The following is a 17,637-nucleotide window of genomic DNA, read 5'->3' on the forward strand; positions in this document are numbered from 1 at the left end:
CCTCCCCTCTGGCCTAGAAGATAATGGCTCTTACCTATTTCTCTCAAAGTCATTTTCCTTACTCTCTTACACGTGTAACTCCTGCGAACCCTTATTTTTTCCGGTCGAACTACTACTTCTACTAAGGCAGTAGAGTTCAGGTTTCTTCCTGCATATATTCAGGTCTTGGTGAGTTTACCTAAGCTTCCTTGTTGTTCGTAAACCAGTTTATAGTTGGAGGAGCTACTATCGAGAAGGTTGTGTTGAAAGATACAGTTGTGTGATGCCATTGTTCGTATATCTTACTGCAATTATCAAGTTGTACTGGAGGCTTTGAACAAATGCACTCCCATCTCTGATGCTTTATGGCAGCAGTTCCCAGCCTTTTCTATACCCCGCACCCCTTAAAACACTTCTTGCACCCCTTACAAAAGTTAGAAATAACGGCAACAAATTATCCATATGCACTATAATTTTGAAAAGCCAAGTTTTTACACCCCCTGGAATATCGTCTCGCTTCCCTGTTTGGGAACCCCTGCTTTTTGGGAATTCATTCTTTGAATGTTCTGCCGAGTAGAGAACAGTTGCCCATGCTTAGAAGATGTCAGTGTAAATAAATTATTCTTGCAGATGATTTAATTTGGCCAATTGAATTGCAGATGTAATCTCTCTCTCTCCACTAACATTCAACTTTGCCTATCTTAGATTGAAATGATGGCAAAATCGCCTTGATAAACAGTTTGTGAGCTGCCTGTAAACATCTGATTGGCTGTTGCAAAAAACATGAGGTTACAAGTTCCTAGGGATTGTGACCATCAGTCTGACCTCTGTTCTTTGTAAGGAAGCCTACAAATAAGAATTGTGCTGCCTTTCTCTTTTATTTCCACAGCTCTGATTCATGGAACAATTCTCTCCTGATGACTCTCACCAAAAGTAGATCCTTCTCAACCTCCTACGCGATGACTGCTGCCAATCATCTGAATTCAAAGCGGCCGAGCCGACCAGGTGGTTATTTATTTTATTTCATAGCCCGCCTTCAAGGCGGCGAACATTCCCAACACACCTTCCTCCTCCTATTTTCCCCACAACAGCAACAACCCTGTGAGGTGAGCTGGGCTGCCTTAAGCAGTAACCTAAACTTTAGTTGAAGCTCTCTAGTTATCTACTGAGCATGCTGATTTTATGAATTCAAGGCTATTGATCTAGTAAAGAGACAGCCCAGCTCTTATGGATTTCAAGTTAAAAGCCCAAGAAGTACTCGAATGAAATGACATTTGCAGCCTGGATGAATATTTCTTGTCCAGCATTTTTTTAACCAGTGGTGATATGCAATAGGACAGAGTTCCCCAACCTTTTGGGCACCAGGGACCGGTTCCATGGAGAGAGGTTTTTCCATGGACCGGGTGTGTGTGTGGTTTTGTACGCTGCCTTCCTCTTGCGGATGGGGCTTTGCTTGTTTGTGCGGACCGGTTGCTGGCACACCGTGACCCGGTACCGGTCCATGGACTGGGGGTTGGGGACCCCTGCAATAGGACTACTATTTTTGTTATTAACACGGGATCCTTTAGCACAGGTGAAGGATCTTGTGGAAGCAAAGTTCTAACCTTGAAGGGCTACTTTAAGGCAGTAGATACCATGTGTTGTTTTTGTTATTGGCCTCAATCAATCCACTGTATTGAACTTAATTTAAGTACCTTAATCTACCGCACTACTTTTTTTTTTTAGCTTCCCAGTTCGGGCCTGACAGACTGACCAATTCAAATCACCCTGGCAGCTTTGGTGCCTAAGGAAAGGAGTACAGCTAGTCCTCAGCTTAACGACCACAATTGGGACCAGAATTTCTGTTGCTGAGCAAGGGTGGTTGCTAATGAATCACACTTGAGTTTATGACCTTTTTTTTGCCATGGCCGCTAAGTGGATCACTGCAGTTGTCAAATGACTCAGGCAGTCATTAAGCACATCTGGCTTCCCCCGTTGACTTTGCTTGTTGGGAAGGTCACAAATGGTGATCACATGATCCCAGGAGATTGCAACCCTCTCAAATACATTGCAGTTGTCAAGCGCTCAGATTTTGATCATGCGACTGTGGGGATGTTGCAGTGGTCATAGGTATGAGAACCAGCCATCGAAGTTAACAATGGCATTGAAAAAACAACTAGTCCTCCCACTTAACAACCATTGCAGCACCCCCACATGGTGACACGTCCAGAATTCAGGTGCTTGGCAACCTGCAGAGATTTAAAGATGGTTGCAGCATCCTGTGATCTTGTGATCATCATTTGTGACCTTCCCAAGCAGAGTCAACTGGTGTGGGGGTGTGGGGGTGTGTGTGTGTGTGTGTTTCACTTAATCAACATTGCAAAAAAAGTTGTAAAATTATATGCGATTCATTTAACAACCACTTTGTTTAGCAACAAAAATTCCGGTTCCAGTTGTCGAACGTTGAGGATTGTTTGTAGAGGGTTGGCTTCACAAAGCGATACGTGCACTGTGTCGAGCTCGAAGCGCACATATACTGTTGCCACCATTATTTCTTTTCAGCTTGCCAACACACTGGGGGGGGGGGGGGTAGGGGGAGAGGGCAAAATGGAATGCGGGCTCCAGACAACAAGTCAGGCCGTGTGAACCAAGGACGTTTCAGCAGCTGTTTGCAAACCCCAGAGAGATGCTTTCTCACAATAGTATTTTGACACTCGTTTGGACCCTGTGACGTGCACTAATAGGAGGAGGAGAATTCTGCACTTTAATTATTGTGGTTTGCGTGGCAAATAACCAGAGCCGGTTTTGCTTTCGTGGTGTCCTCAGTAAAGTTTTGCATTAAGAGATTGGATCGTGCTTGCTCGGCTGGGTCCGTCCGTCGGAAGCTCGACCCACTGACCATTTTAAAAGTAATGATGTTTTCCCATTCCACAGGTATCTCCCCAAATATTTCACCTCTTGTCTCTCCAAGCCATTCACCCGTCCAGGGTACCCCAGCCAATAGTCCCATCCGCAGAACCTCAGGAGAACAATTTCCAGAGTCAACAGTCACAGCCACTATCCAAGCCACCAAGCCTCACAGGCTATTAGGTTGCACTCAGAGTGCCCCTAACCTATCAGAGCCGGTGGAAGGCACCTCTGTCCTTTGCAGCAGGTAAGATAAGACTTTGCTATTTGTGGGGACTTCTTATATTTTCCTTGGTGCTTTAATGTTGCCCTTTCTTTCTTGATCTCTGAGCTTTCTTCAGCAGAGCACGTTGGTATCAGAGCCTTGGTCAAGTCTTCCCCAACCTGGGCCCCTCTTTATAAATATTGGAGTTTATTTTATTTATTGTATCGTGCCTTTATTGTTTTTACAAATAATTCAGTGGGGTGAACGCATCCAAAACACACCTTCCTCCTCCTGTTTTCCGCACAACAGGAACCCTGTGAGGTGGATTGGGCTGAGAGAGTGTGACTGGCCCAGCTGGATTTCATGCCTAAGGGTGGACTAGAACTCACAGTATTCTGATGATTGGCCCAAAGTCACCCAGTCGGGCTTCATACCTAAGGCAGGACTAGAACTCACAGTCTCCTGGTGGACTGGACCAAAGCCACCCAGTCGGGCTTCATATCTAAGGCAGGACTAGAACTCACAGTCTCCTGGTGGACTGGCCCAAAGCCACCCAGTCGGGCTTCATACCTAAGGCAGGACTAGAACTCACAGTCTCCTGGTGGACTGGCTCAAAGCCACCCAGCCAGCTTTCATGCTTAGCGCGGGACTAGAAGTCACCTTCTCCCAGTTTCTAGCCTGGTGCCTTAATCACTAGCCCAAACTGGCTCTCAGCTAACTAGATGTCCAATAGCTGGGGAATTCCAGGATTTGAAATCCAGCGTCTTCTACAGTGCAAAATTGGGGAAGGCCAGCGGGGAAGAAACATCATTGTCATTGTCGTCGTTGTCGCCATCACCATCATCATCACCATCCTGTATTTTGGTTGCAGCAGCAGCCAAAAAAGCCAATACAATCCTGGGTTGTATAAACAGAGGCATGGAATCAAGATCACGTGAGGCATTAGTACCACTTTATAAAACCCTAGTAAGGCCACACCTGGAATACTGCAGCCAATTTTGGTCACCGTATCACAAAAAAAGATGTTGAGAGTCTGGGGAAAAAAATCAGAGAAGAGCAACTAAGATGATCCAAGGCCTGGAGACCAAAACATAGGGGTACGGGACTTGGGTTTGGCCAGTCTAAAGAAAAGAAGAAATAAGGGAGACATGATAGTAGTCTTCCAGTATTTGAGGGGCTGCCACAAAGAAGAGGGGGGGGGTTCACATTATTCACCAAAGCACCAGAGGGCAGGATAAGAAACAATAGTTGGAAACTGATCAAGGAGAGAAGCAACCTGGAATTAAGCAGAAACTTCCTGACAGTGATGACAATCAACCAGCGGAATAGCTTACCCCCCAGAAATTGTGGGTGCTCCATTGCTGGAAGTTTTTAAAAAGAGACTGGACAGTCACCTGTCTGAGATGGTATAGGTCCTTCTGCTTGAGCAGGGGGCTGGACTAGAAGACCTCCAAGGTCCCTTCCAGCTCTATTCTGTTCTTTTATTTTTCATATATAACTCAAGGTGACATACATACCTAATATTCCAACCCCCCTCCTCCTTTTCCTTACAACAACATGGTAGCTTTTATCTGTGGGCTGTGAGGCTTTTGAATGAGAAATAACTTTTGTGAATTTTATGCAGAATTGACTTGGGAGGCCGGTGTGTGGTGTAGTTGGTTCACATGGTGTAGTAAGATGGAGGGTTTGTTCTCACTGTGTGTTGGGGGGTGGGAGCACAAAGGGAGGCTCAGCTAATCTCAATGTACACATAGTTGTACTTTGACAATCAAGGTTCATTTCATTTCGTTGGGCTGAAAAAAGTGGCAGGCCCAAAGCTGGCTTTCACACTTAAGTGAGGCCTAGAACTCAATCCCCTGCTTTCTCTACACCAGCTTCTTCACCGCTGCTTACAGCTGGCAACTCCATCTGGACCAGGGGTCTTCAAATTTGGCCCTTTTATGACTTGTGGACTTCAACTCCCAGAATTCCTCAGCCAGGCACGCAGGCTGAGGAATTCTGGGAGTTGAAGTTCACAAGTCGTCAAAGGGCCAGGTTTGAAGGCCCCTGCTTGTGGACTTCAACTCCCAGAATTCCTCAGCTAGGCACGCTGGCTGAGGAATCCTGGGAGTTGAAGTCCACAAGTCATAAAAGGGCCGAGTTTGAAGACCCCCTGATCTACTGTGAGTCAAGTGCTATATTTGCAGCAGCCGCATGTCACTTTTCCCTCTCCTGAGAGTCTTGAGAGCAGCATTTTCCATTTTATTTTATTATTTTATTTCATTTCATTTTATTTTTGTAAATTACAACTTAACTGCCATCCAGCCACAAAGTCTCTCCCTTTCGTCACTCTGAACCAAGACTTGGGGATTTTATTTCCGGCTCTTTGGCTGTCCCTGTCCAGCTCGTGTGGATGGCTTTTATTTTGAAGTGACGACTTCTTACTCTTCTCTCCCACCCCCAACCCCCCCAATTTACGTGTGTTTATGCATGGATGTCTATGCAGCTTCACAGCCCTATTAATCGGCTCTCCGCAACCGCCGGACCAGTTTTTCCTGTGCTCCTTGGGAAAATTAATTGCCCATCCCGGTTCTACAAATACTTTTTCTTTTATTTATTTATTTATTTATTTTTATTTTTATTTTTATTCCATTTATATCCCGCCCTTCTCCGAAGACTCAGGCCGGCTTTACAAACTTAGCAGTAGCCTTCATTCTACGTATATGCCTGCTTATTAGGGCTTTCACACACACCCCAAGCGGCATTATTACAAAGTCAGCTTAATTGCCCCCAACAATCTGGGTCCTCATTTTACCTACCTCGGAAGGATGGAAGGCTGAGTCAACCTTGAGCCTGGTGGGACTCGAACCTGCACTAATTGCAGGCAGCTGGTGTTACTTAAGGAGGCATTAGCCCACTGCTCCACCAAGGCTCTTATGTCCAAAGGGTCCTGAGCATCCGTTCAAAGTTTTAGAGGTTGCATGAAGGAAGCGTAAACTGAACTCTTTTTGCAGGTGGCATTTTGGTGGCCCCTGATGATTTGTAAATTCTTCTCATTTCTCAGAAGTGGGAAAATAAGGGTGTGGCACGGAAATTCACTGCAGGAAGCTGCTGTAGAAAAACCAAGTGGTGGTTGAGTTCAGGCACTTGGAATTGTTCTTGGCAGATGCACCGCACTTCAAGATAGCTCACATCTTGACTTCATTTCTCTCCCCCACCCCCCACCCCAAAACAACTTTGTGGAAATGAAATATGTGGCATGGATTGAGTCAGGTGATCCTTCCAGATAGTCATCTCATTTCCCAATGAAATTGATTTAAGTCGTGTCCTTTTATTCCGGAGTTCGGTATGTGGAAGGCTGAGATCCAGGGGAAAATAAGGTCAACGGAGAAACCAATAAAACGAAAGTATTTGAAAAAAAAAACTTTGATCAGTTGTTAAGTGCTGTCAGTTTCAATAGATCCAGGTTCAACCTCGCTGTAAGGGCTCCAGTGTGAGGTCTTCCAAACCAAGCTGCGTTGGTTTTCCCCGTGTGGGACGGAAGGAAGGATTTACAGTATGATTTTCACGCCAGAGAATCCTAGTTTAATTGTCATGCCAAGGAATCCTAGCTCGCTTCTCAAGTTCAGAGAGGAGGAGATGAAAAAGGAAGGACATCAGCCTAATTAATAAACCAAGGGGTGGCAGCAATATAATTTTCCACTCATCCTTTTGCGTGATGAAAAAGGAATGAATGCTTTAAACCACGTGCACCGTCAGCATGCCTAATACCATATTATCCTGCCCTCTCTGGGGACAAATAAACCCCACGTTGCTTTTGCGTTTTAATAATGTCATTCTGTCATCACTTACTTGAAATATTTCCTTTTTGAAGCAAGTGGTCCTTGGATTAGAGGAAGAATAGGTTGATCTGATACGATAAAAGGGAGTTTTTTATTAATTTGTTTATATCCTGTCTTTATTATGTTTACAAATAACTCGAGGTGGCAAACATATCCAACATAAATATCCAACATGCTGTTCTCGTCTTATTTTCTCCACAGTCCTGGTGCAAAGTCACCCAGCTAGCTTTCAATGCCTAAGGCAGGACTAGAACTCGCCATCTCCTGGTTATTGGCCCAAAGTCGCCCAGCTGGATTTCACAGCTAAGGCTCAGAATCTCTGCACGTTACCCAGCGTGTTTCCTACCGTAATTAGCAATTTCTACCCAAATTTTGGATTGTGCTCTATGCCATCATTTGGAAAACTGCAATGTGTCATTTGCGCTCTCCTCCTGGATCAAAATCTTGGCCTTGCTAAGCACATTGATTTGTGCTTTAAATTGTAAGCCGCCCTGAATCTTTGGAGAAGGGCGGGATATAAATGGGATTTTTTTAAAAAAAATTGTATTCTGCATTTTGATTTCTTGGAACTAAGTTACACACAGTCCAAGCAACAAATTATTTGCTCTCCTTTAAGTACATCCAGATTTGAATTCTACCTTCTCAGCTTCTAAGGGAGCACCAAATGGGTACCAGTCGCCCCTGACTTACGACTGCAATTGGGACCAGAATTTCTGCTAGTGGAAAAATCCATGAAGTCATAAAGCGAGTCATCATGTGACTGGACTCGATTTTATGACCATTTTTACTGCGTTCATTAAGTGAATCACTATGGTATTTCAGCAGATCACGCAGTAATGAAGGGAATCTGGCGTCCCCAGTTAGCTTTTTGGAAGCCATCAAGGAAGATCACGAGTTGTGATCACATGGCCACGAGATGCTAAATAATCATTTTAAAAAATCATAAATGCAAGCACATGAATTGCGCTTATGTGTCTGTAGGGGTGGTGCAAAGCTAATCACTTACAAGTCACTTTTTCTGAGGCTGCCTTAACTTCCCAGCTGTCATTAAACAGTCATAAATTGAAGACTATTTCTGTGTCTCTCCCAAGCAAGTTGCGTAAGGGCAAAAATTCACCCAAGTCCATTTTTCCCCTTATATAAGTCTTGATGGGAAAGTAGGTCAGGGCTGTGACATTTTATAATATGCTGAGCTATTAAGATACAATGAATTTAAATTATGAACTCACAGAAGACGGTTTCCAGGGGACAGTTAAGATGTGAGCGAGCCAACAAACACTGACACTTGGAATTGATTTTGCAGACTGCTTTATTAATCGGAGAATTGAAATCATGGAGTGTCTCTCTTGCACCGCACTTTGCAATTCTGAAAGTTCTCTAAAAGCAAAAGCTGATCTGGCCTGCTCCCTCCCATTCCTTCAGAGCCTTCTAAGATCAGGTTGCTGTCATGTGGGCTCAAATCACACATTTGGCAGCCCATATTTTCATTTTTGAAAATGCACTTGTCAAAATAAGAACTTAACGATCTCCGGCCTCGGCTGAACCCCCGCCAACCCCCAAAAATCTGAAATCCCACTCCAGTGATATTGCTATGACCTCCTGAGGTTCTGAGAAGCCAATTTATAACCAGCAAAAAACCTGTGACTTCTTGCCCCCCCCCCAAAAAAAAAGTTTGCCATCCCTTTTTTTAAAGTCACTGTTTCTTCTCTTTTACGTTGCTTCCCCCTTAGCCAGTTTTACTCTGCTTTCACCATTCAAGGAGCATTTGGTGATAAAAAGGTAAAGGTTCCCCCACACATGCGTGCTAGTTGTTTCCGACTCTAAGGGCCAGTGCTCATCTCTGTTTCAAAGCCGAAGAGCCAGCGCTTGTCCGAGGATGTCTCCGCGATCATGTGGCCGGCATGACTAGACGCCAAAGGCGCACGGAACGCTGTTACCTTCCCACCGTAGAGGGTCCCTATTTTTCTACTTGCATTTTTACGTGCTTTCGAACTGCTAGGTTGGCAGAAGCTGGGACGAGTAACAGGCGCTCACTCTGTTACGTGGCACTCGGGATTCGACCCGGCAAACTGCTGACCATCTGATCGACAAGCTCAGCGTCCTAACCCACTGAGCCACCGCATCCCTTATTGAGTATATACTGATCCCCATATCAAAACAGCTTACTTTATGTCTGGCCAGAACTTGAAAATAACATTTAACATTTAACGTAGCACAGGCGCTCACTCTGCTATGCGGCACTCGGGATTCGACCCGCCAAACTGCCGACCTTCTGATCGACAAGCTCAGCGTCCTAACCTTTATTATAATTTTTTACGGTGGGCACACTGGCGCACGTTAAAAATGAAATTGAGTTGCTTCCTCTCAAAGTGAACACATACATAACACACATTTAAAACGTGCTATATACAACATATGTATAGACCTACACCCTGACACATAAGTAACATATAAATATTAATCACTCTCCATCTTGAATACATAACGGAAGGAGGAAGCCTGAGAGTTCACAAGGTTAACACTGTATGGAACGAAGCTGTGACTAAATCTGGATGTTCTGCTTCGGGTACCACGAAGCCCCCTCCCAGAAGGTAACAAAGAAAACAAGTTGCGAAGAGGATGTGTAGTGTCTGATACAATACTACGGACCCTGCTCAATCAACACTTACGTGCTATGTCCTGGATGGGAGGGAGGGAACTGCCAATGATCTTTTCTGCTGTCCTCACCACTCTCTGCACTACCTTCCTGTCTGAAGCTTCCAAACCAGACTGTGATGCCGTATGACAGGATGCTCTCGATCGTCCCTCTGTAGAAAGTGGTAAGGACGGGGAAGGAAGATGTGCTTTTCTCATGCGACGCAGAAAATGCAGGCGCTGCTATGCCTGCTTCACCAATGTCTCGCTGTTTAGCGACCAAGCCAGCCTACTGGTTAACTGCACACCCAGGAATTTGATGCTGGTATCCATCTTCACAGGTGAATCATTAATGCACAGAGGAGTGTGGCTGTGCCTGCTGATCATCAGAGGATGGCTTTTGTAAGAAAATAGGAACTCTTTGGGGCCAGATTATTACACTTTCCCACTCTATTCTGCCTGTGATAGTGCTGTGAAAACAGCTGAAGATATTACTGCTCATTTTCTAGTGATTCTGGCTAAGATAGATCTTGGGCACTGTTTATATTCCTGCGAAACCTGAAGGTTTCATTTGGCCACTGAACGTATGAATTTGATGAATTTATCATAGTGGCCGATGTAAATTATAGGATGCCTAGGGCCTTTAATCCTTTTTTGGGGTTGTTGTTTTTTTTTTGTGTTTTTTTTTTGGCAAAGTCAGACCTACCCCCCCACTATGGATACTATGGTGGGCGCAAGGCATAAAGAAAATACGAATTGTTAAACTTAGGCTTAAAGAACAAAACAGAACAAGTCTAATAACATCTGAATGATTTTTTTTATCATTTTGCATACATCTGGATTACAGACACACACAGTTCAAAGTTACAACAGCAGTGGGGGAAAAATGACGTATGGCCATTTAGCACATGACCGTTGCAGCATCCCCATGAGTGACGTGATCAAAATTTGGATGCTTGGCCAGTTGCTCATATTTATGACGGTGGCAGCGTCCCCGGGGTGTGTGTGTGTCGTGATCACCTGCTGTGATTTTCTGACAAGCAAAATCAATGGGGAAGCCAGATTCGCTTAACAACCGTGTTGCAACTGCAGTGATTCAGCTAGCGACTGTGGCAGGGAAGGTCGTAAAAGGAGCAAAGCTCATTTGGCAGCTGTCTCATATAAGCAACAGAAGTTTGGGGCTCAACTGTCGTAAATCAAGGACTACCTGTAGCTAGTTAATATGTCTACTGGTGTAATCAAATGCATCTCATCCCATATTCAGTCCACAAGAAATGGTGTTGACCATTTTCCTGATGGGTTTCACAATGAAAGTATTCTTTGTGATTCGAAAGAGTACACATACATAACACAATTTTGTCTCTCATCTTTTGCTTTTCACTCTTTCAGCCTTTCAGCCTTGCCTCTCCATCAACAGCTCCATGTATTTGTGGGTGGGTGTGAGTGTGTACAGAACCTGCTTTTTTATTACCACCACATCCTCTACAATCCCTGGAAGCCAAGTGATTTTTTTTTAAGCGTGGCCCCTAACTGTAGAAATGTTTTCCACCTCTGTTATATATCAATTGTGCATTGCATACCAGGATTAGGGGGGAAAAATTCCATTTTCTCCACGTTTTGAAGTAATCTGATTTAATTCACTCTAAAGAGGCAGATTGGAACAATTATCCTTTGGTTCATGCAGATTCTCAATTTTGCAATACCGTTAGTCTAAAAGCAGCGTTCAAAAATGCGTACATTGGGAACAGTCTCACACTAGTGTGTATGTTAGACAGTACTGTTTGCCAACAGAGATACCGTAAATGGGTACAAAATCCAGATGTTAGGGAAATTATGTGTGTGGGGGGAAAAACCCGATGTGGTTTTCTACATATTTCTTTTGGAAAAACAATGCGGGCTAATGAGGACATGAAAACAGATTTATGAGTGTGTAGAATGACCGGCTTGTCCCCAGTTGAGGGAAGAAATATATGCATGGACCCAACTCTGCTCATTGAGTGAGCATTAATCAAGCAATCTGTTTGCATGTCGGAATCGGGGAAAGGAGTGTGCAGTTACATCAGTTACTGCTCCTAATAGATCACCTCCTGTCTCTATGTGTTGCTTCTCCACTCTTTGACCCAATTTTTGTCATGCCATCTGTTCTCCAGCTGCGGCAAGCCATACAGCCAAAGAGACCCCAGAGAAGGAATGTTGGATAGGAATGACGGTGCAGCACACACCTTGAACAGGACAGGTAAGCAGGCATCTACGGTACCTGAAGATCGAGCTTGGGATGGGGTGGGCTTTGCTTTTCGTTAATGGAATTGCTGAGGGATCTGCTTTGGCTGGTTCAAGAAAAGGGGAGTTTTTGTCCTCAGTTGGGTCCTAACAGCAGTAATAGGCAGTTGGGTTTTCATTTTAGATGATCCTGCACAGGCCACCTCCGACTATGAGACAAATAACAGCGACAGCAGTGACATTGTGCAGAATGAGGATGAGACCCCTTGTGCCAAGGGCCAGATCCAGGCGGGCCCGCGCTACAGGATGTTTGCTCCGGAGTCGGTGATTTTGCATCCTTTGCTTCCTTTGGAGGTATCTCATTCAGTGTTGAATGCAATAGGACCTTACTAAATGTACCTGAGATGCTTAGAAGGAGCTGTAGGCATCGTAAGAGAACTCTTTTCATCCTTGGTAGCCAGAAATGAAAAAGAGTTTGGTATGCCAGTTTGACTTGAAGAGTCGAAACAAGAACAAAGTAATAACACAGCATTACAACCTGCCAGGACCGTCCGTTACAGACCTCAAAGTATCCGTTTTGGAGGAAGGGAACTTGTTATTCCTGGAAAGTGGGCAGAGAAGAGCAACCAAGATGATAAAGGGTCTGGAGCAGTGGTGGGATTCAATTACGTGAACATCCGATTCTCTGTGTGGCTGCCGCTTCCAGACGTCCATTCTGGGCCTGGGCCACAAAAAATTAGCTACCGGTTCTGCTGAAGTGGTGCGAACCAGCTGAATCCCACCACTGATCTGGAGGCTAAATCGTATGGCGAACACCTGAGGGAGCTAGATATGTCTAGCCCAGGGGTAGGCAACCTTGGCTCTTTTATGACTCATGGACTTCAACCCCCAGAATTCCTGAGCCAGCCATGCTGAGGGGAAAGGGAGAAGTTTCCATGCTTAGCCACGCTGGCTCAGGAATTCTGGGAGTTGAAGTCAACAAGTCATAAAAGAGCCAAGGTTGCCTACTCCTGGCCTAGGCCTAGGCCACTTTATGACTCGTGGACTTCAACCCCCAGAATTCCTGAGCCAGCCATGCTGAGGGGAAAGGGAGAGGTTTCCATGCTTAGCCATGCTGGCTCAGGAATTCTGGGAGTTGAAGTCAACGAGTCATAAAAGAGCCACGTTTGCCTACCCCTGGCTCTAGCCAATTGAAGAGAAGGATGGGAGGACATGATAACTTATCTTCCAGTACTTGAGGGGCTGTCACAAAGAAGAGGGGATTGGGTTATTGTCGAAAGTACCAGAGAAATAATGGGTGGAAGCTTGTTAAAGAGAGATCCAGCCTAGAAGTAATGAGAAATTTTCTGTCAGTGAGGACAATTAATCAGTGGAATAGCTTGCCTCCTGGGGTTGTGGGTGTTCCAAAGCTGGAGGTTTTCAAAAAACAGACTGGACAACCATTGGACTGGGATGGTATAAGACTCCTGCCTTGAGGAGAGGGTTGGACTAGAAGACCTCCAAGGTCCCTTCCAGTCCTATGATTTTAACTTGAACAGTGCAGTTGAGTGAGGGACTGCTAAAAAGCTTCAGACTTTCCAGACGCCTCAACAAACACAATAGGTTTTTAACATAATTACCATTGATATGATACCTATAATTTGTCTCGCGTATAACCTGCATCTGCACAACCAACCTGGTTTTCTCCTCCCTTCCCCCCCCATCCTCAGTCCAATTTAAATCCAAAATCGGTTCAGCAACTCCATGCATCCGATAGTTTGCTGCAGCTTATGAAAGCTTATGCCATCTAAGAAAATTTGTTAACCAGAAAAGGCCGTAGAGTCTTGAAATCAGCATTTGAAATTTTTTTAAGTCCATTGTTTTTGTTTTGTTCTGTTGTGTTTTGTTTATAAAGCTGGGGTTTCAACACATGTTCTGTGTTTATCTTATTTGTATGCCGCATGCTTACAGTCAATTTCAAAATTCCATTTGTGGACATCTGGTTAAAAGCAAAAAGAAAGAAAGAAAGAAAATACGTTACTAAAACCTCACCAGTTGGTGTAGAATAAACCATTTCTAAATAATCTAAACAATAATGAAAATAATCAAGTGTTCAGGTGTGTTCTCCTTACCATTTGTAGGAGATGATACAGAGTTGTTATTTAAAGATATAAACAAGCTTTATGTGATGACATCCTACTGATTGTGCTCCTTGAAGCTCTCTGCTGATTTAACAACAACAACAACTTTATTGTCACTTTGAACGTACACCAGTTGGCATACATCAAAATGAAATTTTGTTGCTCTCAAAGGGCCACCACCTCCGATATACACTGCTTGTTCGTGGCCAGCTCAAGTTTCAGATTGTCCATTTTAGTCTCTAGGGAGCGAACGATGGCAAACAGGACAGATGGAAACAGAGCTCTGTGTGGATTAGCCCTCAAATTAGCTTGTATTCCTGCACAACAATCTTGCCGCCTTTCTTTTTTCTGATCCTGTCTCTTACACCCTTTCCTTAAAGAGGCCTTGCTTCTTTTCGCCCCTGGAGCACGCTGCCGCCATTACCAGCTCCTCCAAAAGCCTCTCTCTCTTCCTCTGGGCCTGCCGACAGCCTCATCCAGTTCCTTCGCTCCATAAGGCCCGGGACCTCTCCTCCTCTGCCTCCTTTGGAAACAGCCCTGATTAGCAATAGAATCTTGTCCCTGGGCCAGCAGTCAGATCTTGCTGCCGGCAGACTTTTTGTCAGGCAGGAAGGATCAGGACTACACAACAGTTCCAGTTAAGCTGATTTATTGCTCATGCCTATACCCAGTAATCTATCCAATTAATGGTCAGTACTAAAATTGTGTAGATAAGAGACAACAAAATTCAAGAAAGGTTGGACTTAAGTCAAATTGTGGGAATGTAACGACTCTAGGCTGATGACTTGCTTAACTCCGCCTCCCCTCACCCAAGGCTCTGCCTGCTCTTCTCCTTAACATTTGTAAGACCAGTCGGTTACCTGAAGGCTTGGGGAACCAGAGAGTTTCCGATTATGTTCTGGGTGAGGAAGTCTGGGGTGTTCTGGAGTGGGAAGGTCTAAATATTTAAGATGAATACTAAAGATGCTCGGTAGCTTCAGAGCATTGACTGATGAGTAGGAAAACACAGAATGGAAAAGAGAAAATGTGGAATCTGAAATCTTGGAACATCAGCACCCTCATTCCCCTTGTTTTGGGAACAAGGTCATTATTCTTTGTAAGCCCCACCCCATGGCCCATGTTAACTTTGAAAACTATGATAAAGTCCAGCTTGGCTCCTGGTGGCTTCATCTATACATCTGCGTAGTTTTCTGAGCAATGGTAGCAGAAGAGTAATTTGTGTGTTGTCTTCTTTTCAGATGGATTTTTATCTATCTAATCTAATCTCTCCTCTAATCAAATCTAATCCATCTAATCTAAATGGCCACCCACCTCATCATACAAGGTGGCTCTTGTTGATGTACAATAAAGCCAACTATTAAAACTGAACATAAAAACCAATCAAAACAAATAATTAAAATGAGGAAAAACAAGATTGCAAGAGGGGTCAGATGTTATACGTGGTGCATCCAGGGCACAAGCTCTCTGCTGCCAAGGGATTCCAAAGCCTGATGGGAAAAACAACAACAACACATTTTGGATGTTCGCCAAACAACCAAAATGGCTAGTGCTAATCTTACCTTTCCAGCCCTGCTTTTTGTTTCCTCTCCTTCCCATGCTAATTAGGCCTGAACCTGTCACAGATTCTTTTCTATGTACCCAGATCACTGGGCTCCAAAACCCCAAGAGAGCCAAACCAGCCACATAGGTTTCTAGGCAACATCCACACAAACATTCAAAGAGACTAGTACTACTACTGCTGACTATTCCCTTCTTCCCCAGTTCTACTACAGCTCCTAATATTGCTCCTCCGCTACGTCTCCTTATGAGTTCTACTGCTTGAGAACAGCGCCTCTTTCTAGTAGCCTCGGGATGCTTCAGGCTTTCTTTCAATAAATGAATACAAACCAGCTTCCATCTCACTCTCACTCCCACACCAACACCACTCCAACCCCGCTACTCCTAGTGGCCTCTCTGTTCAGCTTTTGTAGCTACCAGTTGCTGTGCTGGCTAGGGTGGGTAGCTATGGCCCCTTTACAATCTGTAGGCCATGCTGGCTCGGGAATTCTGGGAACTGAAGTCTACAGGTCATAAAAGGCCATAGTTGGCCACCTCTGCCTTCAAGGGACAGCCCAGATGCTGGCCATTTTGCAGGCAGCCTATCCTCTCAGACGGACTTCTTAGTTTTTTGAGCTGAACCAAAGTATAGGATAAGAATAAGATAAAGGTGGGTTTTCTATTCCAGCTAGCTATTAAGATTGGTACCATTGCAAAGATACATAGGTAGCCATTGGGACTGGGCACCTATGGGGTTTAATGTTTTAACTTGTTTCAAATGGCTTTATTTATTCTTACTGTGTTTTATTGTTTTTTTATACTGCAAACTGCCAGGGTATTATGGGATGTTGTGGTCTGGAAGAGTTAGAAATAAAGACAAAAAGAAATATTCTAAGCAACAGCCATAAAAAAAAACCAAGCGTCAAAACAGAGAAAAATTGTATGAAAGACGGTAGATGGAAGTAATTTGAAACAGTTGTGAACAATTGCTCAAGAATCCCCAGGTGGCCTAAATTAAGCTCATAAATATCTGCATTTAACTCATCGCCAATAAACTCCCGGGGAAAGGTGCAAGAATCCAAGGCGACCATTTTGAAAGTGTCTATTGATTATTTATCTTTTGAATTGCAGAGTTCAGAAGCTAAATAATGTTAGGAACTTCGTGTTCACTGAGCTTGGTTTTCTCCTTGCAAATGTTTGATTAGCCAACTGCTATGAACCCTGTGTACAAATTACTTTAAGTAAACAAGGGCCGAAGAGGGAAGCAAATAGCCTGAGGCACATCTTTCTTATCCCACATCCATCAGTCGTCACGTATGTAAAGGGAGAAAAAAAACCAACACAACAATCTAAGATGAAACAGTGCAGCCAACTAAGCCAGTAGACCGATCAGAAACAGGCACATACACACCATAACTATTCCGATCAAGACTGGTAGGTCAAACTATCCCACACAAAAAGCCAGACGACCCCACTGCCAGGTGCCACCCACTTTGATAATGAAATGTTTGCAAGACTAAGCTTAGCAAACTCCCAACATTCCCCATATATTTTCCACTCAAGATAAATGGGCCAATGTCAAAAACAGAAACAAATGAAGGGAAGAGGGAAGAATACGGATTCCTTTCAATTCACGACAAGAGCAAACCTAATAAACATCTGTACTCAATATTTCTGCCCAGGATGACACTTGTTTAGACACAGATAATCTATTAGGAAAAATATTTTTAAGGCAACTAATTAATAGGGACCAGACTGGGGGGAATAATACCCTCTGTTATAGTTTTTTCAAAGCTCATTTATATGTCAGTTTTTCAGCCACAGCTATGACGGATGACAAAGTGACATTTTCAAAGGCCATTGCTCTGGTGGGAAATGAATTTTAATTTTCCAGGTTTTGCAATAACAAACTTAACAGCCAAGCAGCTGGATCTGAATCAATTTTGTACATGGCAGTAACTGATAGGAAACACGGGCAAGCAGCCATATACAGGATTCAGCATAGAAGATGTGAGTTTTCATTGTTTTGTTTTTTTCAGCCACAAGTACTGGCTAATTATGCATCGCTACCAATGATGGCAAAGTGGGTTGGTTCTCTTATCATTCTACCAACTCTATAAAGATGACAATTGACATTGTGATGTTAAGGGTGCACAGCTCTAACAATGAGTTTATCTTTGTGGTCAATTCTTGATGATCCCTTGAAATAGAAGAACTGAAGAAGCTTCTTAGACAA

The 17,637-nt window shown here is 44.0% G+C and overlaps 1 protein-coding gene across 2 annotated transcripts in view; it reads left to right on the plus strand.

Annotated features, from left to right (window-relative positions):
- Window positions 1-17,637, plus strand: part of PDE3A (phosphodiesterase 3A) — a 302,331-nt gene that overhangs the window by 253,959 nt on the left and 30,735 nt on the right. For both annotated transcript variants that reach the window (XM_083365268.1, XM_083365269.1), the window contains exons 4-7: window positions 869-984; window positions 2,893-3,112; window positions 11,676-11,761; window positions 11,930-12,099. In XM_083365268.1, the coding sequence (XP_083221394.1) occupies window positions 869-984; window positions 2,893-3,112; window positions 11,676-11,761; window positions 11,930-12,099 (592 nt within the window). The remainder of the gene's footprint in view (window positions 1-868; window positions 985-2,892; window positions 3,113-11,675; window positions 11,762-11,929; window positions 12,100-17,637) is intronic.

This window comes from Vipera ursinii, assembly GCF_947247035.1.
Source record: "Vipera ursinii genome assembly, chromosome: 6".
NCBI lineage: Eukaryota > Metazoa > Chordata > Lepidosauria > Squamata > Viperidae > Vipera > Vipera ursinii.